We start from the raw sequence: 24,970 nt of genomic DNA on the forward strand, positions 1-24,970 counted from the left end.
ATAGTTATTTTCTTTTAAGAACTTTACAAACAAATTATTGAAATACATACCTTAGACAATTTTTCGCCCGCGGAATTAGTTCTTGTGAAATCCGCTAGAGGCGCTGTACTTTCACTCCTTTCGTCCCGCATCTGCTTCTTCATTGCTAGAGTGAAATAGTATAGTATTCTTTTGCATTAAATGAAAACAATACACTTATAAAGTCATTTATTTACACGAATCATTTATTAGTAGATCTTAATTAAATACAAAATACTAATTTATTTACATTAGAATTTAATTATACTATTTACACAACCTCTATCATTAAGTGACAATTTCTAGAAAATACTTATAAAATACCGTTACAACGGGTTCCAAGCTGAAAACTCCCATAAATTAATCACCACCGTATTATAATCTAACTGATTATAGTCCGACAACTTAATAGTGAGCCTTGTTATGCCCGATTTATCTAAACTTCAATCAATAATCCAGACCCACATTTGGCCAGCGTGGTGGACTAAAGGCCTTACCCCTCATTCCGGGAGGAGACCCTTGCCCAGCAGTTGGACAGTAATGAGTTAAATTTATTTATTTAAAATCAATAATCTCGTGCATTTCTCTAATAAAGTATGTGTATGAAACAGGTGACCGTCAGCTGTATAAGCCGAGTCACTGATGTTATACATTCTGTATGTTGTATACCTCCGTACCGCGAACCTTGTGTACAACACTCTCTACAAGTTGTTGAACTATGTAGTGGGAATAAAATTAATGTGCGGAAGTCAATTTAAACGTCAGGGCGGAATGTCCTAGAAAGACATACATAGATAAAAATCGGTGATGTCTTGCAAAAAGGTAAGGTGCTACTCGTAACCGGCTAACCCCCGGTTTCTGAGGTACATTTAGCGGTAGTTTATCTTTTCAATAGTGTTTTTTATATGAGTTTAAACGCTATTGAATAGATGAACCACCGCTAAATGTACCTCAGAAACCGGGGGTAAGTGCAGTTAGACGGTTGACACAAATCTTTACTTTGCTAATTTTAACAAAGGACTTTAAAACTTAGGTCTTGTGGAATGAAAATTAGGCATTAGACTTAAGACCTAATCAGTAGCGATTATCCACAGTCGATCGAAAAAGATATCTGAAATCGATCACCCATCTTATTCTCGTCTTCGGTCCAATAACTTTACTTTCATAGAAATAATTTCGTATACTTATATTACTTATAATAATTACCCATTAGCCCTTAATATTTAGTTCACAATCATAGTTTTCACTTATTTTATATTTAAAAATATTTACAAAAAGCGACCAGCGCTTTAAATTAAAAGTAATTATATCTATATTCGGGCTATTACGAGCGTACTACATAGATATTATCACGTCTGCGGTACACGACGGTATAAGCAGAGGTTAAGAGAAATTATTCAAATGTTAGGTCGGGGAAAAAGTCTTTTCGCATTATAGTATGTATGAACTTGTAATAACATCTCTTTGGCTTCAAGAATCACAAATGAGTACACGGTTCATTAGGTTTTCTTTCAGTGAGCTCGTGAGGTACCCAAATATCGAGCTTTTTTGTGTAGAGAAAAGATTTCATTACAAGTTCATACTTACTATAATGCAAAAAGACTTTTTCCCCGACCTAATATACTTACCTTCGCCACGCAATTTCTTTCGCAACAAAAAAGTAGCAGTACCAAAATGTACTGTAAAGAAATAATTAACGCAAATAATTTATGTAAAAACAATTTTTTTACATAATTCTTGTAAAACTCTACTTTTCATAATTAACATACAAAATTCTTGTCTTTCGAAACATACAAACATACAAATCTTGCACAAATTAATAATTTTCAGATCATTTATGTTAATACAGGGTTATTTGTAAAACATTAAAACCCTTGCAGCACTAGATAAGTATATTGTCATAGCGACGCGCGTAGACTTATGAACATTCAAGCCGGCATTTAAATTAATAGCTTTTGCCCTTCGTCGGCATGGTTTGTGTCTTAGGACAGAACTTTCATACAAACTTTCATCACCTATATTTTTATACCCTTGCGGGGCAGAATTTATCAAAATCCTTTCTTAGCGGATGTCTACGTCATAACATCTTCCTGCATGTCAAATGTCAGCTCGATCCGTCCAGTGGTTTGTGCTGTGCGTTGATAGATCACTATGTCCGTCAGTCACCTTTGAGTTATATATATTTCGATAAAAACTAGCTGACCCGGCAAACTTCGTACCGCATACCTACTTTATACCATAGTCAATTCATTATTTCAAATGTTCGCTCCGTAAGAACCATCCTCGTACTTCAAGGAATAAAATAAAAAAGTACTAGCGAAATCGATATCTAGTCCTGCGAAGTTGTTAGTATTTTACAAATTACCTTTTATAAGTATAAGATAATTAAGTTACTATAAAAACTGTTATTGCAATCTTAAACCAATTTTTATATGAAATTGGCACAATATATTAACGACCAGTTTCACTAGTTACAGATAAGTGTTAGATAGGCTAACCGATGGATAAAGTGACAGCACAAATAAAAAACAATATTTATTACTGTGTTTGGTAGTGTTGGTAGCAGCTCCTTACATCATCAATGATTTATACCTAACAGTAAAAGAGAGAGGCGCTTATAGCCAGTTGCGGTCACCGGTCGGTAAACGATCTGTAGGTTAAGCAAACCTTAGCGCGGTCATTCTATAGACGAGTGATCGCATAGTGGTATTTGAACTGGGCTTCGAAGGGCACGTAAAGAGTCAGTCCCGGTTGTTGTCTATTAAGATAACAGTCGTTAAGCCATGTCAAAGGCTTTCGGGCGGATTGAAATACTTTGATACTTGGTTGGCTACTAACTATACGATGAGAAGACCTAACAGGAATATTATTAAAACCATTTAGAGATTAAAAAGTGGCCAGGAGTTTGTTGGCAGCTCTTCTCATTGGCTCTACCTTCCGAACTGACGGTAAATTCACTCTCTGTATCATTGACTATCATAAGTGTCAGCATTTGAACTAAATTAATAAATGATTTGATTTTGATTTTTTGAGATAACCATTATTTATTCAGGAGAATGTGAAACTGGTGTTAATTGTAGTAGGCTTATTTCTTACTGTCGGGTAAGTTATTGAGAACATAGTTTGAGCTTAGTTTAACACTTATATTGTATACAGATCCAGGCAATACATAATGGAGAATGTTAACAAATTTTGATTTTTAGCCCTCCTTATTCTTTGTTAAAAATAAAAAATACTAGTGAAAGAATTACTTCGATATCTCAATTAGTTTCCGATTTATAAGTAAAACAAGTTGTAACCGCACGACGCTTGCTCTCGGGGACGGTGTGACGTCACTCTACACTACGCTCAGTCTGGCTGACACAGTCCGCTTGCGGTCGCGCGCTCAGTGCGTTGAAATTATACCTAAATACTTTTAAAAATGTTCAATTCAAATACTAGGAAATCATATGTTGTGCCTAAATGTAATAAAATTTTATGTAGGTAAGTATATAAGTAATAATAATTAACTTTATCTTATAATGAAACAATTTCTAACCGGATTGATCGCGAATTTATTGTTTTTACAGTGGCAGGAAAAATGTAAAATCAATAAGTAGGTACGCGATTATTTCGATTAAAAATTGTTTCTTTATAATATGCGTGATCGTGAATATCTAACATTAGCTGACTCGCGCAACTTCGCTTGCGTCACATAAGAGAGAATGGGTCAAAACTTTCCCCGTTTCTGTAACATTTTTTATTAGTACTCTGCTCCTATTGGTTGTAGCGTGATGATATATAGCCTATAGCCTTCCTCGATAAATGGACTAGCTAACAGTGAAAGATTTTTTTTAAATTGGACCAATAGTTCATGAGATTAGCGCGTTCAAACAAACAAACTCATCAGCTTTCTAATATTCTAGTATAGATATTACAAATATGTATAATATACTAGAGGCCGCCCGCGACTTCGTCGCCATGGAAACCCTTCCCGTGTAAATCCCGATCCCTCGGGAACTCTGGGATAAAAAGTAGTCTATGTGTTATTCTGGGCCTTCAGCTACCTATATACCAAATATCATCGTAATCGGTTCAGTCACATTTGCGTGAAAGAGTAACAAACACACATATATACATACAAACATCCATACATACGTACATACATATATACATACATACATATATACATACATTAAATATTTAATTAAATATTAAATATTGCTGGACAAATCACACACGGTCATTTGATTCCAAACTAAGCAGAGCTTGTACAATGGTTACCAAATAACTGATAAACATACTCATATACTTCTCAATATATAGATAAATTGACAACCAGAACAAATACTCGTGCTCATCACACAAAGATTTGTCCCGGATGGGATTCAAAACCTCCATACGCGGCGCTACGGTTATTGCGGCGAGGTGACCGCTTAAACCACTGCGCCAAACGTACGGAGTAAATAGTACAAATAAATAAATAGTATACATATAATACAATAGTATGTATACATACATGCATACATTTTCACAAACTTTCGTATTTATAATAATAAAAAGGATTTCGGAGACAACAAAATCTCTATTTGTTGATAAATAATGCGCAAACATTATTTTCATCTATTTTAGGTAGATTATCCGATTGCCCTTTTTCAAATCCTTCATCCATTTTATTAATTGAATAATATTTACTATTACTACACCATAAATGTAATAAGCGGATGCAAACACAACAAAATACTGCGCAAGTTATTACACCAACAACAACGGCTGGCAACTTAATACTAAGCGGGACGCGGCCCGCGCGGCGCAAGTGTAGTAGTATGACGTCACAACCACTCACGCGGCCGTTAGCGGGACTCGATATTTTTCGAAACTTTGAATGCTTATAAAATCAAAACTATTCGGTATTTTTAACTGAAACAAAAACTAGTTTATATGTATACACACAGGCTATACTGTGTCAAATTTAAAGCGATTTGGCATACCTAGTAACATTCTCCATTATCGTACAAGTACGTCGCCTTAATAGTAGTGTATGTATGTAACTCCTAGCAGAAGTCTCGGGTTCGAATCCTAGGTCGGGCCAAAAATATTTTATTAGTTTGATATTTTTTGATATAGTTTGATGTTTTAATATTTTATATCTTTTAAAAAAAATCTCAAATATTGCACGGTTTTAGGAAGTTGAGGTCGTAGACCTCCGTGTCTCGGAGAGCACGTAAAGCCGTCGGTCCTGCGCCTGACCTCTCACTGGTCGTGTCGGTTATCCATCCCACTGGACTATGAGAGTGATTTAATACAGTCTGTATCTGTGTATTGTACACAACACACTATAAACTAACTACAGTTGACTGATTTAAATAAAAATTGCTATTGACCTTTTCAAACTTTCTAACTATAATCAGACTGTTACAAACATGCTCACTATGTCATAATCAAAAGAATCATAGTAATTCAGGGTTGCCATCCTCTATATTTGGAAAACCGGATAAGACGCGTGAAAATCCCGGATTTTAGAGTCCGAAAACCGGACATGTCAAAAAGAAGAGCAACCACGACGGGAGGAGTGGGGAAACGGTGAATATACTTGGTTCGTCGGTTGATCGTGGTGTGCGAGCATAGTGTGTGTCTCGCAGGCGGCCCAATTTTAAAATTAAAAAAAAAATTAAAACCCGGTCTACAAATGGAACCTTCCCCGGACGCTTCCCGGATGCCCTCTAAACTAGGACAAATCCGGGGAAACCCGGACGGTTGGCAACCCTAAGTAATGTGACAATGTGTAGTGAGTGAGAGACACAGATATAATGACATGACTTAGTGAGCACGTGTGAAATATAATATTGTAAATTATGAATCACAGATATAATCCATACACCACTACCCACACCGTCGAATATAGCAGGCATTACAGTTTTAGTTTAAATAATTAATATCAAACATGTACCCAACTAAATTAAGGCCAACAAGACGAGATAAAAAAGTTTACAAAGTTTCAGATGTTCAAAACATTTTCATTTGAATAAATTACTTATTATTAAGTTCGAATTTTAAACAAAAAAACCAAGTAAATACGAAGACGAAACAATATGTGTCACTTCGAACGCAATCCAAACAGGAATGAACTTGTTTACAAAATGGCGGATTAAATGTTGACAACTACGGTACTGACTGCTTTCATGTACCACGCAACACAACGACAGCTGTCGTCGCCATTACTGCGCGTACGAGTGATAAGGACAGAGATAATAATCGCTCAATATCGCAATGTAACTCAGTAACGGTCCGCTTGTTTTCGATTTTTATCTCGTCTGGTTGGCCTTAGGCCGCGCTCCCACTATGTCATGACGACAGATAATCGTGTAGTTTTAAGTGTCGTGACTCTTGCGTTTAAATGGAGGTGTTCACATATACAACGACACGACTTACTGTCGTCTACGACATTTCATTGCAGTGACGACAGATTATCGTGACAGTGGGGACGGCCAGCACGACAGTCGTAAAACGAAATAAAATCGTTAGATTTGTAGCTTGCTAATGACGTGCAAACGATACAGCGACTGCCGTGAAACGATAAAATGTCGTCGTCACTACACGATAACAAATTTTGACGACAAACAGTCGTTATAAGACCAGCTAGAGACGACATTTGAACTACACGACTATCTGACGTCACGACATATTGGGAGCGCGACCTTACTATACATTGCATGGATCTATAACCTTTTAAACTAATTAATTACATTAAAATCAGTCCTTTACTTACACATACTCGCCCTCCGACTCGACATACTCAACATCTCTATGCCGAGTCAACTTGTGCCTCTTCAAATCCGACTTCCTTTTAGTAACATAAATACACAGGTCACACTCAAATGCCACCCTACCAACACTAACACTAACACAAGCACGCTTATGTTTCATCATCACATCCCGCACACGAGTTTTGAAATAACACTCCCTACACTTGTAAATTTTCACTTTTTTTTCACTATATTTAGGCTTTTCATGAGATTGCAGATGGTATAACAAAGCCATATTATGCCTAGCTTTATACTGGCATAAATGACAGCGGAATTTCTTCTCTTCCGTATGTTTTCTCATATGCCGGTTGAATTGTGTTTGGCTGCCAGTCGTATAGTTACAAATGGGACAGACTAGTATTTGATACAGCTTTGCATGTGTCCTTACATGATCGTTATAAGTTTTGCTGTCTCTGGTCTTGTAGCGGCATTTGAGGCAGGAAAATTCCACGTTACATTTCAATGTTCGTACTTCTGGTTGCTTTTTTATTCGTTTCTTCCTGGTAGGGCGGCTGGGGCGGGCGGGGCGGGCCGGCGGGGGGACCAGCTTGACCAAGGGTATGTCATCTTCGTCAGTCGCGTCGGAAACTTCGACGGTGTCAATGTGCGGTTCTTCTATAATGACGTCGCTCTCGTCGCTAGATGTCACTAGGCTGATCGGTTCTAATGGCCTGAGAACAAAATTATGAATGGGTTATTTATTTTATTTACTGAGGTCTTTTGGCGTCAAAAATTTGCAAGTATCTAGCAGGCATTATTAGCTTTTTTGACGTGGCGCAATGGTTTAAGCGGTCGCCAAAGAAAAATTATGGAGCACTAGCTGACCCGCGCAACTTCGCTTGCGTAACATAAGAGAGAATGGGTCAAAATTTTCCCCGTTTTTGTAACAATTTTTATTGCTACTCCGCTCCTAATGGTCGTAGCGTGATGTTATATAGCCTATAGCCTGCCTCGATAAATGGGCCATCTAACACTGAAAGAATTTTTCAAATCGGACCAGTAGGCCCTGAGATTAGCGCGTTCAAACCAACAAACAATCAAACAAACAAACTCTTCAGCTTTATTATATTAGTATAGATAGATTACCTGAGTAGTCTATGATCACTATCGAAGTCCCCCTCGTCCCCCCTCCCGGAGCGGTCGGGGGGCGCGGCCTGGAAGTCTGCGTCGTCGTCCCTCGCCAGCAGCAGCGCGGCGGGGTCCACGTCCACCTGCACACTCTCCAGCACCATGAGGCACTCCTCGCCGCCGTGACTGCCGTTATCTGAAGGTTAAGTGACGGTTAGACACACTGGATAACGTTAAATAGTAAATCATACATACTACTTTGACTGCCTCCATGGCGTAGTTGTTTAGGTTGCCACCATTGCGTCGGGAGGTCGTGGGTTCAATTCCCAAACGAAGGAATAATAAATGTGCGACAAATAGTTGTTTCGTGTCTGGTTGTACTTTGTGTCCGTTGTTTGTATGTTTGTAAAAGACCCCGCGACGTTGTATTAAATTTAAAAAAAAAGATTTACTTTCCGATTTATAATATTAGTAATTCTATTTAGTACTAGCAGCTGACCCGCGCAACTTCGCTTGCGTCACATAAAAGTGAATGGGTCAAAATTTTCCCCGTTTTTGTAACATTTTTCGTTGCTACTCTGCCGTGATGTTATACAGCCTACAGCGTTCCTCGATAAATGGGCTATCTTACACTGAAAGAATTTTTAAATCGGACCAGTAGTTCCTGAGATTAGCGCGTTCAAACAAACAGACAAACAGACTCTTCAGCTTTATAATATTAGTATAGAAGTATAGATAATACGTACCTTTATCAACATTAATTTCAATAAACACGGGCGCCTTATCCTCTTTATCATCCACCACAATGGTCCCATCAGCAGTCACCTCCGGCGGCGGAAACAGTTCCGGGAACACGGGCGGATACCCCGGAGACACGCCCGCGGGGAACCCCGGAGGTAACACCAGAGGGGCGGGGTGCACCTCCATGTCAAACAAGTGGAGAGCATTAGGCTTGTTCTTGATTTGATAGTTTGTTATCATTTCTTCGAAGTCAGCTGGCTGTTTTAGGTCTGGGAGTGGAGGTTTCCTGGAAAATAAACAAAATTAGGTAGCAGCGATTTGAAGGTTCGAGCGCTAGGCAACATACCAAGGACTTTTCCAAGTGATGTGTGTATTATAAATAATGATCACTTGTTACAACGGTGAAGGAAAACATCGTTATACAATCTAACATGCCTGAGAGTTCTTTAGAACAGTTCTTGAAGGTATGCAAAGTCCCCAATCAGCAATTTTCCAGCGTGGTGGACTCAAGGCCTAACCCCTCTCTCATTAAGGGAGGAGAATCTTGCACAGCAGTGGAAAATTAATGGGTGAAATTTATTTATTTCTAACCAATAATTTAAAACATTCTATGAATTTCCAAAATAAAGTATGTTTATTATTTTATTTTTATCTTATCTAAGTAACAAGTACTTACGGTACATCTTTCTTCCCGCTACTATCTTTACTAACAACTTTACATATTTCTGCATCGTTTCCATTAGTCTTACTAGTAGACTTCTCATCATCGTTGGACTCTGCCTGGACAGGGCCTTCCACACTCTTAGACCCTAGTGTAGGTTCAGCATTTAAGCCACTGTCAACTTTTGAAATGTTGTCAACTTTTGAGCCACTGTTAACTTTTGAACTTTCAGTATTTTGGCCACTGTCAGCATTTGGTGCATTGTCTGTTTTTAAACCACTGTCAACTTTTGAGCCACTGTTAACTTTTGAACCACTTCTAACTTTTGGGCCACTTTTAATATTTTGGCCACTGTCAACTTTTGGGCCACTTTCAGTATTTTGGCCAGTGTCCGTTTTTGAGCCGGTGGCAGCTTTCGGGCCACTTTCAGTATTTTGGCCGGTGTCCGTTTTTGAGTCACTGCCATCTTTAGGCACGCTGTCAGCTTTTAGGCCACTGTCAGCTTTTGATACATTGTCAGTTTTTGAGCCACTGTCAACTTTATGTGTGCTGTCAGTGTTTGGGTCTTCTACGGTTGGACCACTGTCAGTTTGGCTACTGTCCAATCTAGGACTCTTTGCTTTCGGTGGACATTCTTCGGGTGCTTCGCTTTGCTGAAAAATAGCCAAAATATAAATATATATAACTCAAAGGTGACTGACTGACATACCCCCGGTTTCTGAGTACATTTAGCGGTAGTTTATCTAATCAATAGCGTTAAAACTCATATAAAAAAACGCTGTATGTACCTCAGAAACCGGGGGATAGTGATCTATCAACGCACAGCACAAACCACTGGACGGATCGAGCTGACATTTGTCATGCAGGTAGATGTTATGACGTAAGCATCCGCTAAGAAAGGAGTTTAATCAATTCTACCCCCAAGGGGATAAAATAGGGGATGAAAGATTGAATGGAAATTCTGTCCTAAGTCATGAACCATGCGGACGAAGTCAATAACTAGTATATACATATAATGCATGACAGTGAATGTGGTATAGGAATAAATACTGCAATCGCTAAGTTTGAGGTTCGATTTCCATAGAATAATACTCAAAAGCGATGAAAGAGTTCGCCTATTTAAAACTCGACGTTGCGGCCGAGTTGACAACGCGCTCTTTTGTTTACTTATATAACTAGTTATATAGCGTATCATCTGCATAGTTCTGCTCTGCTCATTCCCGTGGGATATCCGAGATAAAAACAATCTTTATATGAAACTAACTGACCCGCGCAATTTCGCTTGCGTCACATAAGCGAGAATGGGTCATAATTTTTCCTGAGATTATCGCGTTCAAACAAACAAACAAACTCTTCAGGTTTATAATATTGGTATAGATTTCATCCAAATCGATTCCGTAGTTTAGAAAGGTGACGAAGAAGAGACAGACAGACAGAATTACTCTTGCATTAATAAGAATTCGCCATAGTACAAATAAAATACAAATAAATCTTACATCAGCCAAGCACCGACTCGGCACCACCTTCCTCTTCAACCGCGCTTTACCGCGCACCGTCTCATAATCATCCTTGCTAAAGTGTAGATTACACACCACTGCGCCTAAAGGGACCTTGCGAGGTATTTTGATCACGTCCATCCATTTACGACGGAGCGCTCGACTGGTTGGAAACCTGAAAAAATAAATATAAATATCATTGTACAACTCACACACGGTGATTACAAACTAAGCTGAGCTTGTTCTGTAACTAGATAACTGATAAACATACTTATATACTTGTAAATACATACTTATATAGCTACATTAACAAGCTCAGAACAGATACTCATGCTCATCACACAAATATTAGTCCCGGGAGTGATTGGAACCCCACGCAGCGCTACGGTTATTGCCTGGCTACCTGCCCACTGCTGGGCAAGGGTCTCCTCCCAGAATGAGGGAGGGTTAGGCCTTGAGTCCACCACGCTAGCCTAGTGAATGCCTTCAAGAACTGTTCTGAAGAACTCTCAGGCATTTAAGGTTGCATAATTTTTTTCCTTCATCATTGGAACAAGTGATAATTATTTCTAACTAAAGGCCGCCTACGACTTCGTCCACGTGAAAACCCTTCCCGTGTAAATCCCGGTCCCTCGGGAACTCCGGGATAAAAAGTATCCTATGTGTTATTCTGGGTCTTTAGCTAGCCATATACCAAATTTCATTGTAATCGGTTCAGTAGTATTTGTGTGAAAGAGTAACAAACATACATACATTCTCACAAACTTTTGCATATATAATATTAGTAGGATACACACATAACTTCAAAAAGTCATGTACTAGTTTATATACTTACTCAAAATAAACAGTATCTTCATTAATAACATTACATCCATCTACACAGCACACACCCATTGTAAAAGTAACTATCTGAAACAAATATCATTTATTAAATCATATTGTACTAGGCAATCAACGACTGTTAACATTAGTCAGAAGCTTGAAAGTCTGACGCACAGTGTTACTTAGTATCGTGTTGTAACCCAGGTAACTGTGTTGTGGAGGTCCGATAGACAGTCGCTGCATGTACAATACTGGTATTCAGCTGCATCCGGTGAGACTGGAAGCTGACTCCAACATAGTTGGTAAAAAGGCTAGACTGATGATGAACCAGTCTACCTACACAAGTATATGAAGCAATAAATTCAATGTCTACAGTCTTTCTTAATATCTGGAAGTATTCAATGCAAAAAAGGTTTTTTAAATTCAAACCAGTAGTTCTGGATGTAAGAGAGTTTAAACTAATTCTTCAGTTTCAGAACATTGCAGGTAGCCTTTTGGAATAATTTATAGTTAACTATTACTCTATTCAATTTGAGGGTAGCTATGTTTTTTTTTTTTAATTTTACGAAAAAAAGTAAGGTAATTACGATTTTACCCAACTAAAAAAAAGAGTTTCATTAGGCATTAGTTTGCTAGTAAATTTCGATGAGAGTTAAAACTGTTAAAGGGTGCTACAGTAATAGCCATATCTATACAGTACTTAAATTAATTTATATAATAAAAAATATAAGTAGGTATGATAAATAATTTAACTGTTACAAATTAAATTATTTTGAGTACCATTCTGCATGTACCTCTAAAACATTGTGTTATGTTAATGAAACAAACTAATTTAAACTGCCAATCAATAACAAAAATGGTATATCAATAAAAAAATAATTTCCCATAATTAACGTAAATTACAAACGTGTGGCAACCCTACAGTAGCAAGTACATCCGAAAAGCAATAACTGGTATAGCCCTATTCTGAGAGCTGCATCGTCAACACAAACGAACTACCACATCGACCTTATTACTACCAGCCGTAAGGACTAAAGTCCTATATCAAAATACACATCAAACGATATCGTTGCGATGTAATTTTCAGAATAACACCGCGCCGATAATTAATTCAATGACATTAAAATCGATATTAACTGCACATTATTATCAAAAAACACAAGTTTCAGTGTTTGTAAACACTTCTTATTGAATTTTACCCGCGAAAACATTGAAACGAAGGTTAGAAACATAAGATCAAAATAATGCGACTTACCTGTGTTTGTAAGGAATTCAACCGTGTAAAACGGTGATCGGTGGTCAAATTACAAATATACAAGTTTTATTTCACTCATATTTATACACAGTCATCACAATAATCGGCTTATTTATTAATTTTATTGTATTCAGGAAAAATATTTACTGAATCTTTTTTTTCGTACTTTTGACATTTGATAGTGATGCGCTTGTTGAGCACAGACAAAAAATAACGTAGATTCAGTCGGTCGACTAGAGATAATAGTGCGTGGGGAAAGCTACTAAATCACACTTAACATCACAATACACAATAATTTTGATAAGAAACAAACAATTTTACTAGAACTTTAAAAATCTTCTCTAGACTCTGCTATTAAACAAGTAGTCGTCAGGCAACTGTCACTTTTAAAGCCTAGAGCCTTAATTATTAATTCTACAAACTCCTATGCCTACCGATTTATTTTCACCTACATATGTTTTTGTTGAATAAGCTAGGTTAAAAAAGCAGTGATAGCCGAGTGGTTTAAGTTGGCACCTCCCACGCAAGTGGTCGCAGGTTCGAATCCAAGGCAACACACCAATGACTTTTAGAAGTTATGTGTGTATTAGAAATAATTATCACTTGCTCTAACGGTGAAGGAAAACATCGTGAGGAAACCTTGCATGCCTAAAAATTTGTTTAATACATTTATTGAGGGCATGCAAAGTCCCCAACCCGCACTTGGCCAGCGTGGTGGACTCAAGGCCTAACCCCTCCCCCTCGTTCGGGAGGAGACCCTTGCCCTGCAGTGGGACAGATATGGGTTATTAAAAAAAAAAAAAAAAAAAAAAAAGCTAGGTGGGTTCGCTTCGCACTTTTGGTGCCTGCTAATAGGTATTATACCTACGTGCCTATGTCTGAATATAGTGGCCAAGAATAAAGCTGTCGTGTCAACCCATTCGCGTTTACAATTTGATATTAAATGGTTTAATCAGTTTTCATCATTTGTCACTCTCGAACTAAGGGTTTCTATCACCAGGGTTTTTACAAACATGCAAACAACGGAAATAAAGTAACCAGACCTAAACCACTACCTACCTTTGGATGGCAGAAATATTTGTTCCTTGCGGGAACGCAGCCTGTGACCTCCCGACACACCAGTAGAGGCGAACCACCTTAACCACTGCGCCAAAGGAGGCTTACAATGTACCCTACTTACCGTCTTACCCTCATCTCAGTCAGTACCATAGGGTAATGGTGTTCCATGGAACTTCTTACGCCCGGTTTCTGAGGCACATTTAGCGGTAGCTTATCTATTCTAACACGAGTTTAAATGCTATTGAATAAATAAACTACCGCTAAATGGACCTCAGAAACCTGGTTGGTCCAGGCAGGAAAAATAACAACTATTCAACAGTTATATTTACTCAATCAAATCTTATTACTAACAATTACAAAGGCTTATTAAACAGTTTAAAAACTAAGAAACATTAAACTAGGTACCTACTAGTCTTTAAACAACTTTAAATCAATATGAAATGCTAACCACTTAAAAAAAACATCTTAGAATATTAAAAAAAATCATAAAAAAAATTAGCTGTCACATAAGCTTCCTTTTCTACATTGGCCCGAGGGCGAATTTGGCGCGAAACATTTCAAGTTACTAGCTAGGACCTTACGGTAGGTACTCGATAGATTTGCTCATAAACGAGTAAAATATCGCGTGGACAGCACAATTTAAAACATAAAGGCACCTATCGTAAAGAGTTATACTATCAAATAAAGTCATTGCCCGATCGACTGATAGCAAACATACATTATATTACTCACATATTATGTTACACCCGAAGGTCAACAAGGCATCAACAATATTAGTCTCATATAACAGAGCGAAGGCCAATAATTGCCATATACCGGGAACGTTGCAACGTTACACGTTACGGAGGTCCGATAGACAGTCGCTGCATGTAAAATACTAGTATTCAGCTGCATCCGATGAGACTAGAAGCCGACTCCAACATACTTAGTTGAAAGAAAGACTAAGCTCACAACTTAAGTTAGTTCTTTTCGTCCAAAGATTTCTTAAACACATTCCTCTTATGATACTTAGAGCGACTATGTTTCAAAAACTGATTGTTATTTATAAAACCTTTATTACACAGCTTGCATTCCACCGGCCGCTCAGTAGTATGAACGAACAACACATGAACTTTGACACCAGTCATCGTAGTAAACCTACGATCACACTCCGGGCACGGATACAGATCTTCGCTAGTATGACTTCGCTTATGAGCCACTAAATCAGGTTTATGAAGATACTTTTTATCGCAAATATCACATTTAAACTTTTTAATCCTTTCATGAGCTGCTATATGTCTTTCTAAGTCAGTTTTTTGTCTGAATGTATTGCTACAAATGTTACATTTGAAAGGTTTTACATCAGTATGCCTACGAGAATGGATGTTCCTTTGACAGGAAGTCCTAAAACATTTGCCACAATAAAGACACTGGTACCGTTTCACACCTGTATGCATATCCATATGTTTGTCATAAGAAGATTTTTCATTACATATCTTACCACATTCAACGCATTCCAATTTGACCGCGTGTTTGTTAATATGGCATTGCAGATTATGTTCACCGTTAACGGTTTTAGAACAGATATGACAAGTTAATGGTTTATCAAAATGTGTTAAAATATGTATTTGGTAACTTTGCTTTTGGAAACTCAGTCCACATTCAGGGCAAGTCAGAAAGTCATGAGGTTTGCTATGATTTGATCGATGGAGTAGGTAGTCGTAGTGGTCAGAAAAGGCCACTTTGCACTGATGGCAAAGGAATGACTGGTCGTTCTTGTGGATTTGTTTGTGTGTTACAAGTTGTGCGTTAGTCTCAAAAGTTTGTAGACAGAGTGAGCAGGTGTATGTAAGGTTGTGATCCATTTTGATGTGAGTGCGGAGGTCGGATTTAGTGAAGAACTCTCTGTCACATTGTGGACAGTTGATAGTTTCCTCTTTGGGCGACTTGGGAGCCTTCGGCACTTCAATTGTTGTTGGTATCCTGTAACTGAAAAATTGGTGATTAAACAATAATCTATACTATCTATACTAATATTATAAAGCTGAAGAGTTTGTTTATTTGAACGCTCTAATCTCAAGAACTACTGGTGCGAATTGAAAAATTATTTTACTGTTCGATAGCCTATTTATTGAGGAAGACTATAGGCTATATAACATCACGCTAAGACCAATAGGAGCAGAGTACCAGAAAAAAATATTACAAAAACGGGGAAAAATATGACCTATTCTATTATACTATGTGACGCAAGCGAAGTTGCGCGAGTCAGCTAGTACACAATATCACGCCTATTTCCGATATGGACATAATTACTTAATTATTGTATGAAAAGATGTATGTATGTGAATGAGGCAATAGAAGTTTGTAAGAATTGTACCGATGGCATTCTTTTTTCTGCCAACCCCTATGAAAAAAGGCGCAATATTATGTATGTAATCTGAACATTTATAAATAGATAAAGAAAAAACTTACTCTGGTTTCTTCACAGTCTTCCTCAACCGATAATTCTTGTAAATTCTATTAGAATCGTCCTCGTAGACATCAAACTCTGCCTCTTCCTTCACCTCCGTCACTCCAAGACTAATGAGCTCCTTATCCAGTTTACTAAGACGTTTCTTACTACTAGTATCCGCTTTCTTACTACCCAGTATTATAACATTATTACCTGTTTCTATTATATCTGAATTTAGTAATGAGTCATCTTTGATATCGGTCATTTGGTCCGTCTCTAACACACTTTCTGGACCAGTGTTATGATGTTTATCAGTAGTACTACTTATTTCTATAGTTAAAACACTTTCTTTTAATTCGTTTCCATCTTTTTGTAAACATTCTGAATTGCTCTGTTCGGTACATACAGCTTCTATATTGTTTGCGTTTGATATATTACTCTGGTCTTTCATAGATGATATATTAGAGCTATCTTTTTCTATATTATTTGGTATATTGGTAGTCACATCTGAATCATTTTTATTAGTATGTTCTTTAGTATTAGTATCTATGTTTATATCAGTGTTACTATGTTCTGGTTCCTTACTCTCATTATGGTCTGTATTAGGTAATGTAGATTTATTAATTTCTTCAGTAGTGAGTGTTATGTCGGCATTTTTTTCGCTTAATTCTGTGTCTTTATTGTCAAAATTTTGATTGTCAATGTCCATAGGTGTTGCAGTTTGATTATCAGTCATGTTGTTTAAAGTACGAGACTTCTATTCATGTATTGCAGGGAATATGTTCTGAAATAAATAAATATATTATACAGTACACATCTACAGTGATAGCAAAGTGGTTTTGAATCTCCTACTCTACTGGTGAGAATTTGCACCCAAGGCAACACACCAATGACTTTTCTGAGTTATGTGTGTATTAGAAATAATTATCACTTGTTCCAATGGTGAAGGAAAACATCGTAAGGAAACCAACTAACAGTAAGTAAGTGTTACAATGAATATATACAACAGAAAATAAACCTTTGAGAGACAGTGGGACAGTAATGGGTTAAGATAATTATTATATATATAAACATAAATAATATTATAAACAAACAAATGCGTATACAATGCTTATTAATAACTAAACTAAAAAAATAACTGTTGGGCAGCCAAAAGTTAAATAACTTATTTATTAACTTTTTACTCTAAGTAAGACACGGTCAAGCTACTTATATAGATTTACAATAAGAATATAAGATCAGTAAAGCATACAAAGATGAAAGTTAAACATGAAATGTGAGACCTCGTAAAACTTTTAGTTTAAGAAATCTACTTACTTTAGCTTTTTATAAGATTTAAATACTAGTATGCACTATGATTCTTTTGCAATGACCTATACTCATACCCTTAAAGTAGTTATAGAGATAAACCAAGTAAATAAAACTTGTCGAAACTTTGTTTTGCCGAAACAGGTAAATTGCTAACTCAAATGTCTCAAATGACAGTTCTTGTTAAAAAAAGTCGAACCGGGACTAGGGTTGGCCAAGAATGTGTTGTCTATCAATCGAGATTTTTGATTCACTGATTGAAAGTTAAGAGAAACGGAAATATTATTCTTAAGCTTGATATTGATTTCAGAATACACATATCACCAACTATTTAGATAGTTATATACCTAAGTATCTTTTCCAAAAAGTTTTAATCTATAAATTACCATCATGAACGTAATTTTTTACTACGATTTTAGTAGCATTATGGTCCCTGGCATGGCAACAATGCCTAATCCGTCACTTTGACAGTTTACAGGGAAAGTTACGAATGGTATTGTTTTTGTACTTTTCCTAATAACTTAAAAGTGCCACGAATATTCTCAAAACTACAAACCAAATCATTTCACCCGAAAGTTAATAAAAAGCCGTCAAAATTACGTCCAAAATGCAAAGCGTCAGCGCTCCGCGGGAGCCGACGCAGCCCGTCATAAGTACAAGTTCAACGATCTTGAATATGAGAGAAAAAGAAAAATACATCGAGGATTTTGACTTCCCCTTTTGCGATGAATCTTCAAAATATGAAAAAGTCGCTAAAATCGGGCAGGGGACCTTCGGGGAGGTGTTTAAAGCCCGGGCAAGGAATAGCAACAAACAATTCGTTGCGATGAAAAAAGTCCTCATGGACAACGAAAAAGAGGGCTTCCCAATCACTGCCCTGCGTGAAATTAAGATCCTACAGCTTCTTAAACACGAGAACGTTGTAAATTTAATTGAAATATGCCGTACAAAGGCGACATTACACAATAAATATCGTTCTACCTTTTATTTAGTCTTCGACTTTTGTGAGCACGATTTGGCAGGGTTGTTATCGAATGTCAACGTGAAATTTAGTTTAGGAGAGATTAAGAAGGTGATGCAACAGTTACTAAATGGTTTATACTATATACACAGTAATAAGATCTTGCACAGAGACATGAAAGCTGCAAATGTACTTATCACTAAAAATGGTATCTTAAAACTGGCTGACTTCGGTCTGGCTCGCGCGTTTAGCGTCGCGAAGTCTGGACAAGTGAATAAATACACTAACAGAGTGGTCACACTGTGGTACCGGCCACCAGAACTTTTATTAGGTGAGTTTTATAAGAGAAATAACTGTACACATAATATTACGCTCATTATACTCGAAAACTGTAGGCAGAGGTGTAAAATATTGCAGGCCTATCACAATTTCAAGCAAATTACCAAACTCTAATTTCAAAAAGACCAATGTTACTTTGCCCAAGCCAGGAATCAAATTGACCTCTTGCAATTGGATACCCTACTGCTTGCTCCAAACAGGCAAAAATATACAATCATTGTTATATGAGTCTCTAGTTTTAACTAGTCTAGTCTAGTCTTTCTGGGTCAAGACAAAACACGGTCAAGACAAAACACTTTACCTGAGTTTTCTAGTCAAGAAAATGCAATGGCTTGTAGACCTCAGTGCCTTAAGCATGTAAAACAATTGGTTCTGTATCTGAACACTCAGCAATTATTAGTTACTGTCCTGCTAAAAGTTTTTATAATAACTGAACATTTCAGGGGATCGTAACTATGGACCACCGGTGGACATGTGGGGTGCTGGCTGCATCATGGCTGAGATGTGGACTAGATCTCCTATTATGCAGGTAATGAGAGGGTCGTTGAGTCCACCACGCTGATCTAGTGAGACTTTCAAGAGCTGTGTTAAACAACTGTCAGACATGTCATTGCTCACAATGTTTTCTTAATTCATATCCATACATTGTGTCACACAGGATAAATGTAAATCTATACTAATATTATTAAGCTGAAGAGTTTGTTTGTTTGAACGCGCTAATCTCAGGAACTACTGGTCCGATTTGAAAAATCGTTTCAGTGTTACATAGCCCATTTATCGAGGAAGGCTATAGGCTACATATCATCACGCTACGACTGATAGGAACAGAGTAACAGTAAAAAATTTAACAAAAACAGGGCAAATTATGACCCACTCTCTCTTGTGATGCAAGCGAAGTTTCAATCAGCTAGTCACTATATAGTTCTCAAACACAATAATTTCTTAGGGACCTACCGAACAGCAGCAGTTGATCCTAATCTCGCAGCTGTGTGGATCCTGCACACCAGATGTGTGGCCCGGGGTGGAGAACCTGGACCTGTACAACAAGATGGAGCTGCCCAAGGGTCAAAAGCGCAAGGTGAAGGAACGTCTGAAGCACTACGTCAGGGACCCCTATGGATGTGACTTGCTTGACAAGCTGCTGCAACTGGACCCAGCTAAGAGGTAATGTGGCAATGTCTATTCTATCGTATGGTTAGTGGTCAACCTAGTGTCAAAGTTGTTCAAGCTTACCTTACTTGCAGGCTTAACGACTGTTATCTTAATTGACAACAACCAGGATCGACGTTTAATGTTACTAGAATAGTATCGTATATTCGTTAACCATTTAACTACCTTATTGTAGTGTCTAGGAGAACTTGCAAACATACAAACAATGAACACAAAGTACAACCAGGTCCAAAACAACAATTTGTAAATCACACAAAAAAATCTATCGTGTAGGAATCGAACTCACGACGCAATGGTAGCGGCTTGGCGACCTTAACCACTGCTATGGAGGCAGTCAATATACCAAGCACAAATATTTGTAGCAGGAATCTACAAATTCACCTTAACTCTCAAACGCCACTAACATAATCATTGTTTCAGATACGATGCGGACACAGCATTGAACCATGACTTCTTCTGGACCGATCCGATGCCGTGCGACCTAGCAAACATGCTGGCCCAACATTCTCAGAGCATGTTCGAGTACCTGGCCCCGCCGCGGCGGCCGGGCCACTTGAGGAACCATCACCATGTGGCTGGCGCCCAGGCCAAGCCTAGCCAGCCGGTGCAAGACTCAGGGTACCAAGATAGAGTGTTCTAGGACCGAAGGAAAGGCAAGTGATGGCACAAAGCTTAGGCACTTTGCCCTGACTTTAAAATTCACTCGCTTGTTCATGTATATAGTGATTGTGATGTACATATAGTATAAAATGATTTATAGGGGAAATTCATGGGCTGTGTAGACAAACTAGTTTAAATATTGAAGATGTCTTAATTCGTTGAAAGGAAACATAGTTTTATTTTTGAAAATAAGTAAAGTTATTCATTAATATTTTATTCATAAAATTTCTATGTATTTAAAATGCATTTAGGCATGTAAAATTGTGTCGGTTGTCATTTTCGAAGATCTTTGACAGTTCCTAACAGTAGTCAGAAGCTTGAAAGTCTGACGCGCAGTGTTACTTAGTATCGTGTTATAACCCAGGTAACTGTGTTGTGGAGGTCCGATAGACAGTCGCTGCATGTACAATACTGGTATTCAGCTGCATCCGGTGAGACTGGAAGCTGACTCCAACATAGTTGGAAGAAAGGCTAGGATGGATGATAAAAATAAATTCATTCAGATAAAGGGACACATTATTTTCTTTGAATAAATCCTTATTTTCAAATTCAAAAGTATGTTTCCTTTCAGTGAAATAAGATATCTTCAATATTTCAAGTTCCTTTCATGGCCCATTTTTTTCTACCGGTATACTGACTTTATGCCGCGGTAGGCAGTGTATCAAATTGCTGAAACTTTAGTACGAATACTTGCGAAAAATAGTGTTCGTTAAAAGTGGTATCGAATTTAAACACTAATACTAGGGTACTGGGCTCGGGTTCGATTCCCAAGTCAGCCAAAGTACTATTGGTTTATTTCTAATTTATATTATTCTCAATAGTAGCTCGGAGTTTGGTAACGTGCCCGGTATATGGAAATAGTATTTTGTACGAATGTCGCGGACTCGATTCCCGTTTGAAGCAGTGTCCGTTGTTTGTAAAAGTCCCCAACAATATTTTGGTACAAAATAGTTCTATTTTCTGTTTCCTCCTATGTATATAACCCTTTATATATTACATAATATATTATAATTGACAATTTCTGTAACTGGTCAGCATTTAGTTAAATCCAGACTTACTAATAAACGTGGTATATAAGCTCTGATTAGCTGGTACTCTGCTCCTATTGGTCGTAGCGTGATGATAACCTATAGCCTTCCACGATAAATGGACTATCTAACACTGAAATAATTTTTCAAATCGGACCAGTAGTTCCTGAGATGAGCGCGTTCAAACAAACAAACTCTTCAGCTTTATAATTATAATATAATAATTATAATATAATTATAATATAATATAATAATATAATATTCGTATAGATCAGAGCTTACACCACGTTTTTAGTAAGACTGTAAAATATATCTACATAATATAATTAATAAATTAGATAAATAAATATGCAACGCGAAAGTTTTCAATGTTATAGAACAATAATTATAATACTATATAACTTTGACACTCTGAAGTTAGCAACAAGTCGCAGTGTATGTCTGGTTGTACTTTGTGTCCGTTGTTTGTATGTTTGTAAAAGTCCCGACACAAGAGCAGTTCTTAGTGCCGGAGTTGTCTTTTATAAGAAAAACATAAAAATATGTAAAATATCTTCCTTGATGAAAATGATTTTATAATAGTCCAAATGTGTGAGGTATATTAAAACTCCAAATATGTGTAATACAATAAGAAAAAATATATAAAACGTATAAAAAAATGTCTGATTTAGAATAAGAATGTGCTTTAATTTATAAGATTGTAAATATTAGAGTAAATAACTATTAATATCCCACTGCTGGGCAAAACCCCCCCGAAATGAGAGAGGGGCCTTGAGTCTCTCACGATGACCATGGAAATTGATTGTGGATACTAGATGAAAACCCAGCTTCGTTCGGGCCAAATGTGACTCATATTACATGCATACATATTCATAATTCTATGACTGTTATCGCAATTGGCCAAAACCAAGTTTAAAGAAAAAAAATAACTAAGAGTACAGCCGATCTGGGTAACTTTGAATAATTTGGGTAACATTGACAGTGGGAATTTGAACTAGTTTCGATTATATTTTCACATGAAACCAACACAATTGATAAAGGTTTATTATAGTTTTGTAAACTTTTAACAATTGTGTTGGTTTCATGTGAAAAAATTATCGAAACTAATTCAAATTCCCACTGTCAATGTTACCGTGTAAGCGCTTTCCAACGTCTCATACGTTGGAAAGCGCTTGTTATATTCAAATTAACACTGCCAATTGTTAATCTATATAATATAACTAGCTGACCCGGCAAACGTTGTTTTGCCATGTAAATTAAAAAAATATATATTGTCACTTAGGGGTATGAAAAATAGTTGTTGGCCGATTCTCAGACCTCAATATGCTCACAACATTTCATGAGAATCGGTCTAGCCGTTTCGGAGGAGTATGGCAACAAAAACTGTGATGTGAGATTTTTTTTTTGTGAGTCTATACCATTCTCAGATCCCCTTGAACACACCCAAAAAGTTTCATCAAAATCGGTCCAGTCGTTTAAGAGAAGTTCAGTGACATACACACTTACAGAAGAATTATATATATGTTACTGTAAAAGCCCGAACGGTGGTAAATCCTAAGATTTTCCGGTATAACCTAAGATTTACCAACTCGCAATGGTAAAAGTCCGAATAATTCTTTTATTTCGAACTTTTACCTATATTCACTTGATGATATCGAGATGTCGCCGGAGCCCCGCTTCGCGGGGCTCCGCCTACTGGGTGGTTGAAAAAAAATAACCACGAAGGCTAAGGTGGGAGCTTCGCTTCGCTCGCTCCCACCTTAGCCTTCTAACCTAACCTACCCATGTCGCTATGCCCAAAACTCCTTCTTTATAACTATGTCACAGTATATAACTATACCCTGAAATAGTTATAAACATAGTTATGAAGGAGGATTTTTTTGTTTATCGTAACATAGTTTTTAAATTCTGGCTTGTTCGGACTTTTACCACTGAGAGTTGGTAAATCTTAGGTTTTACCGGAAAATCTTAGGATTTACCACAGTTCGGGCTTTTACAGTAACATATATAAAGATATTGTTTGATGTGCTACGTAAAGATGGCAGTTCGCGCCAAAACAGGGACACGACCGTTACTCGACTTTAAATAATGCATATGAGACAGTTCGCGCTCATAGCCAGTTGCGCTCACCGGTCGGTAAACGATCTATGGGTTAAGCAACCGTTGGCGCGGTCATTCCATAGATGGGTGACCGCAAATGGTATTTGAACTGAACGTCTCTGTCTCTGTCGTGACGCGAATTGTCACCAAGCGACAGACGTGTTTAAATTGACCGCTTTTGAAAAAACTAGACGTACTTATAATATTAGCGTTAACGTTTTTGAACTATCTGTGTATCCAATTTTATCAAATCAAGATCTCCTTAGTATACTGAGTCATTAAACTTTAGGTATTTTATTATTTTTATATAAACGTACATAATAAACCATGATCTTAATGTTATTGTAATTTCTTTTATAAAAGAATAATAATTACCGAGTAATAATAACAAAAATCAAATTATTTAATAGCAAAGGAGGAACAATTAGCCTTCAAATCGCTCTCTTGTAAAATTACTATAATGTCAGTTGACTCATTATACTTGAGAGATATCGAAATGTTCAATAGTTTTAGGCAAGGGAAGTTTGTAAGGATCGTACCAAGTGACGTTCTTTAGTCTCTGCCTATAAATATGGTAAAAATGCGTGAATTTATGTATGTACGTTTGTACGTACGATATGTATGTATGTATATATGTATGTCTGATGTATGTACTTACGTATGTACATATGTCTGTATGTATGTGTGATTGAATAACAAATATCTAAAATGTCGCATTTATAAGTATGTATTTAAAACCGCGTCGCGTCTGTCTTATACGTAGCACATAGCATAAGAAACTGTTATGAATGTTATAATGTTGACTGATTGACTATATGTTTGTATACTGTAGTGTAAATAAAATTAATTTTATACCATTGCTGAAGTTTTATTTCATGAGTAGCTGACCCGCGCAACTTCGCTTGCGTCACATAAGAGAGAATGGGTCATAATTTTCCCCGTTTTTGTAACATTTTTTACTGGTACTCTGCTCCTGTTGGTTGTAACGTAATGTAATATAGCCTTCCTCAACAAATAGGCTATTCAACAGTAAAATATTTTTTTACGCACCAGTAGTTCCTGAGCTTA

At 37.1% G+C, this 24,970-nt stretch overlaps 3 protein-coding genes across 3 annotated transcripts; 1 reads left to right on the plus strand and 2 right to left on the minus strand.

The window, feature by feature from the left end:
- Positions 1–54: 54 nt before the first annotated feature.
- LOC142985110 (uncharacterized) lies at positions 55–13,017 on the minus strand. The gene is made up of 8 exons (XM_076133071.1): positions 12,847–13,017; positions 11,605–11,678; positions 10,770–10,944; positions 9,289–9,926; positions 8,618–8,898; positions 7,890–8,067; positions 6,767–7,474; positions 55–145 (listed from the first exon to the last, which is right to left on the minus strand). Exons 2-8 carry the CDS (start codon positions 11,661–11,663, stop codon positions 112–114), a joined length of 2,073 nt encoding a protein of 690 aa, XP_075989186.1. The 5' UTR covers positions 11,664–11,678; positions 12,847–13,017; the 3' UTR covers positions 55–111.
- Positions 13,018–14,222: 1,205 nt separating this feature from the next.
- LOC142985092 (uncharacterized) lies at positions 14,223–17,813 on the minus strand. The gene is made up of 3 exons (XM_076133046.1): positions 17,654–17,813; positions 16,357–17,120; positions 14,223–15,873 (listed from the first exon to the last, which is right to left on the minus strand). Exons 2-3 carry the CDS (start codon positions 17,070–17,072, stop codon positions 14,865–14,867), a joined length of 1,725 nt encoding a protein of 574 aa, XP_075989161.1. The 5' UTR covers positions 17,073–17,120; positions 17,654–17,813; the 3' UTR covers positions 14,223–14,864.
- Positions 17,814–18,108: 295 nt separating this feature from the next.
- Cdk9 (Cyclin-dependent kinase 9) lies at positions 18,109–24,759 on the plus strand. Its single transcript, XM_076133438.1, has 4 exons — positions 18,109–18,936; positions 19,388–19,473; positions 19,891–20,108; positions 20,535–24,759. Exons 1-4 carry the CDS (start codon positions 18,252–18,254, stop codon positions 20,752–20,754), a joined length of 1,209 nt encoding a protein of 402 aa, XP_075989553.1. The 5' UTR covers positions 18,109–18,251; the 3' UTR covers positions 20,755–24,759.
- The last annotated feature ends 211 nt before the right edge of the window (positions 24,760–24,970 follow it).

The sequence above is a fragment of the Anticarsia gemmatalis genome, chromosome 29, assembly GCF_050436995.1.
Source record: "Anticarsia gemmatalis isolate Benzon Research Colony breed Stoneville strain chromosome 29, ilAntGemm2 primary, whole genome shotgun sequence".
NCBI classification, from domain to species: domain Eukaryota; kingdom Metazoa; phylum Arthropoda; class Insecta; order Lepidoptera; family Erebidae; genus Anticarsia; species Anticarsia gemmatalis.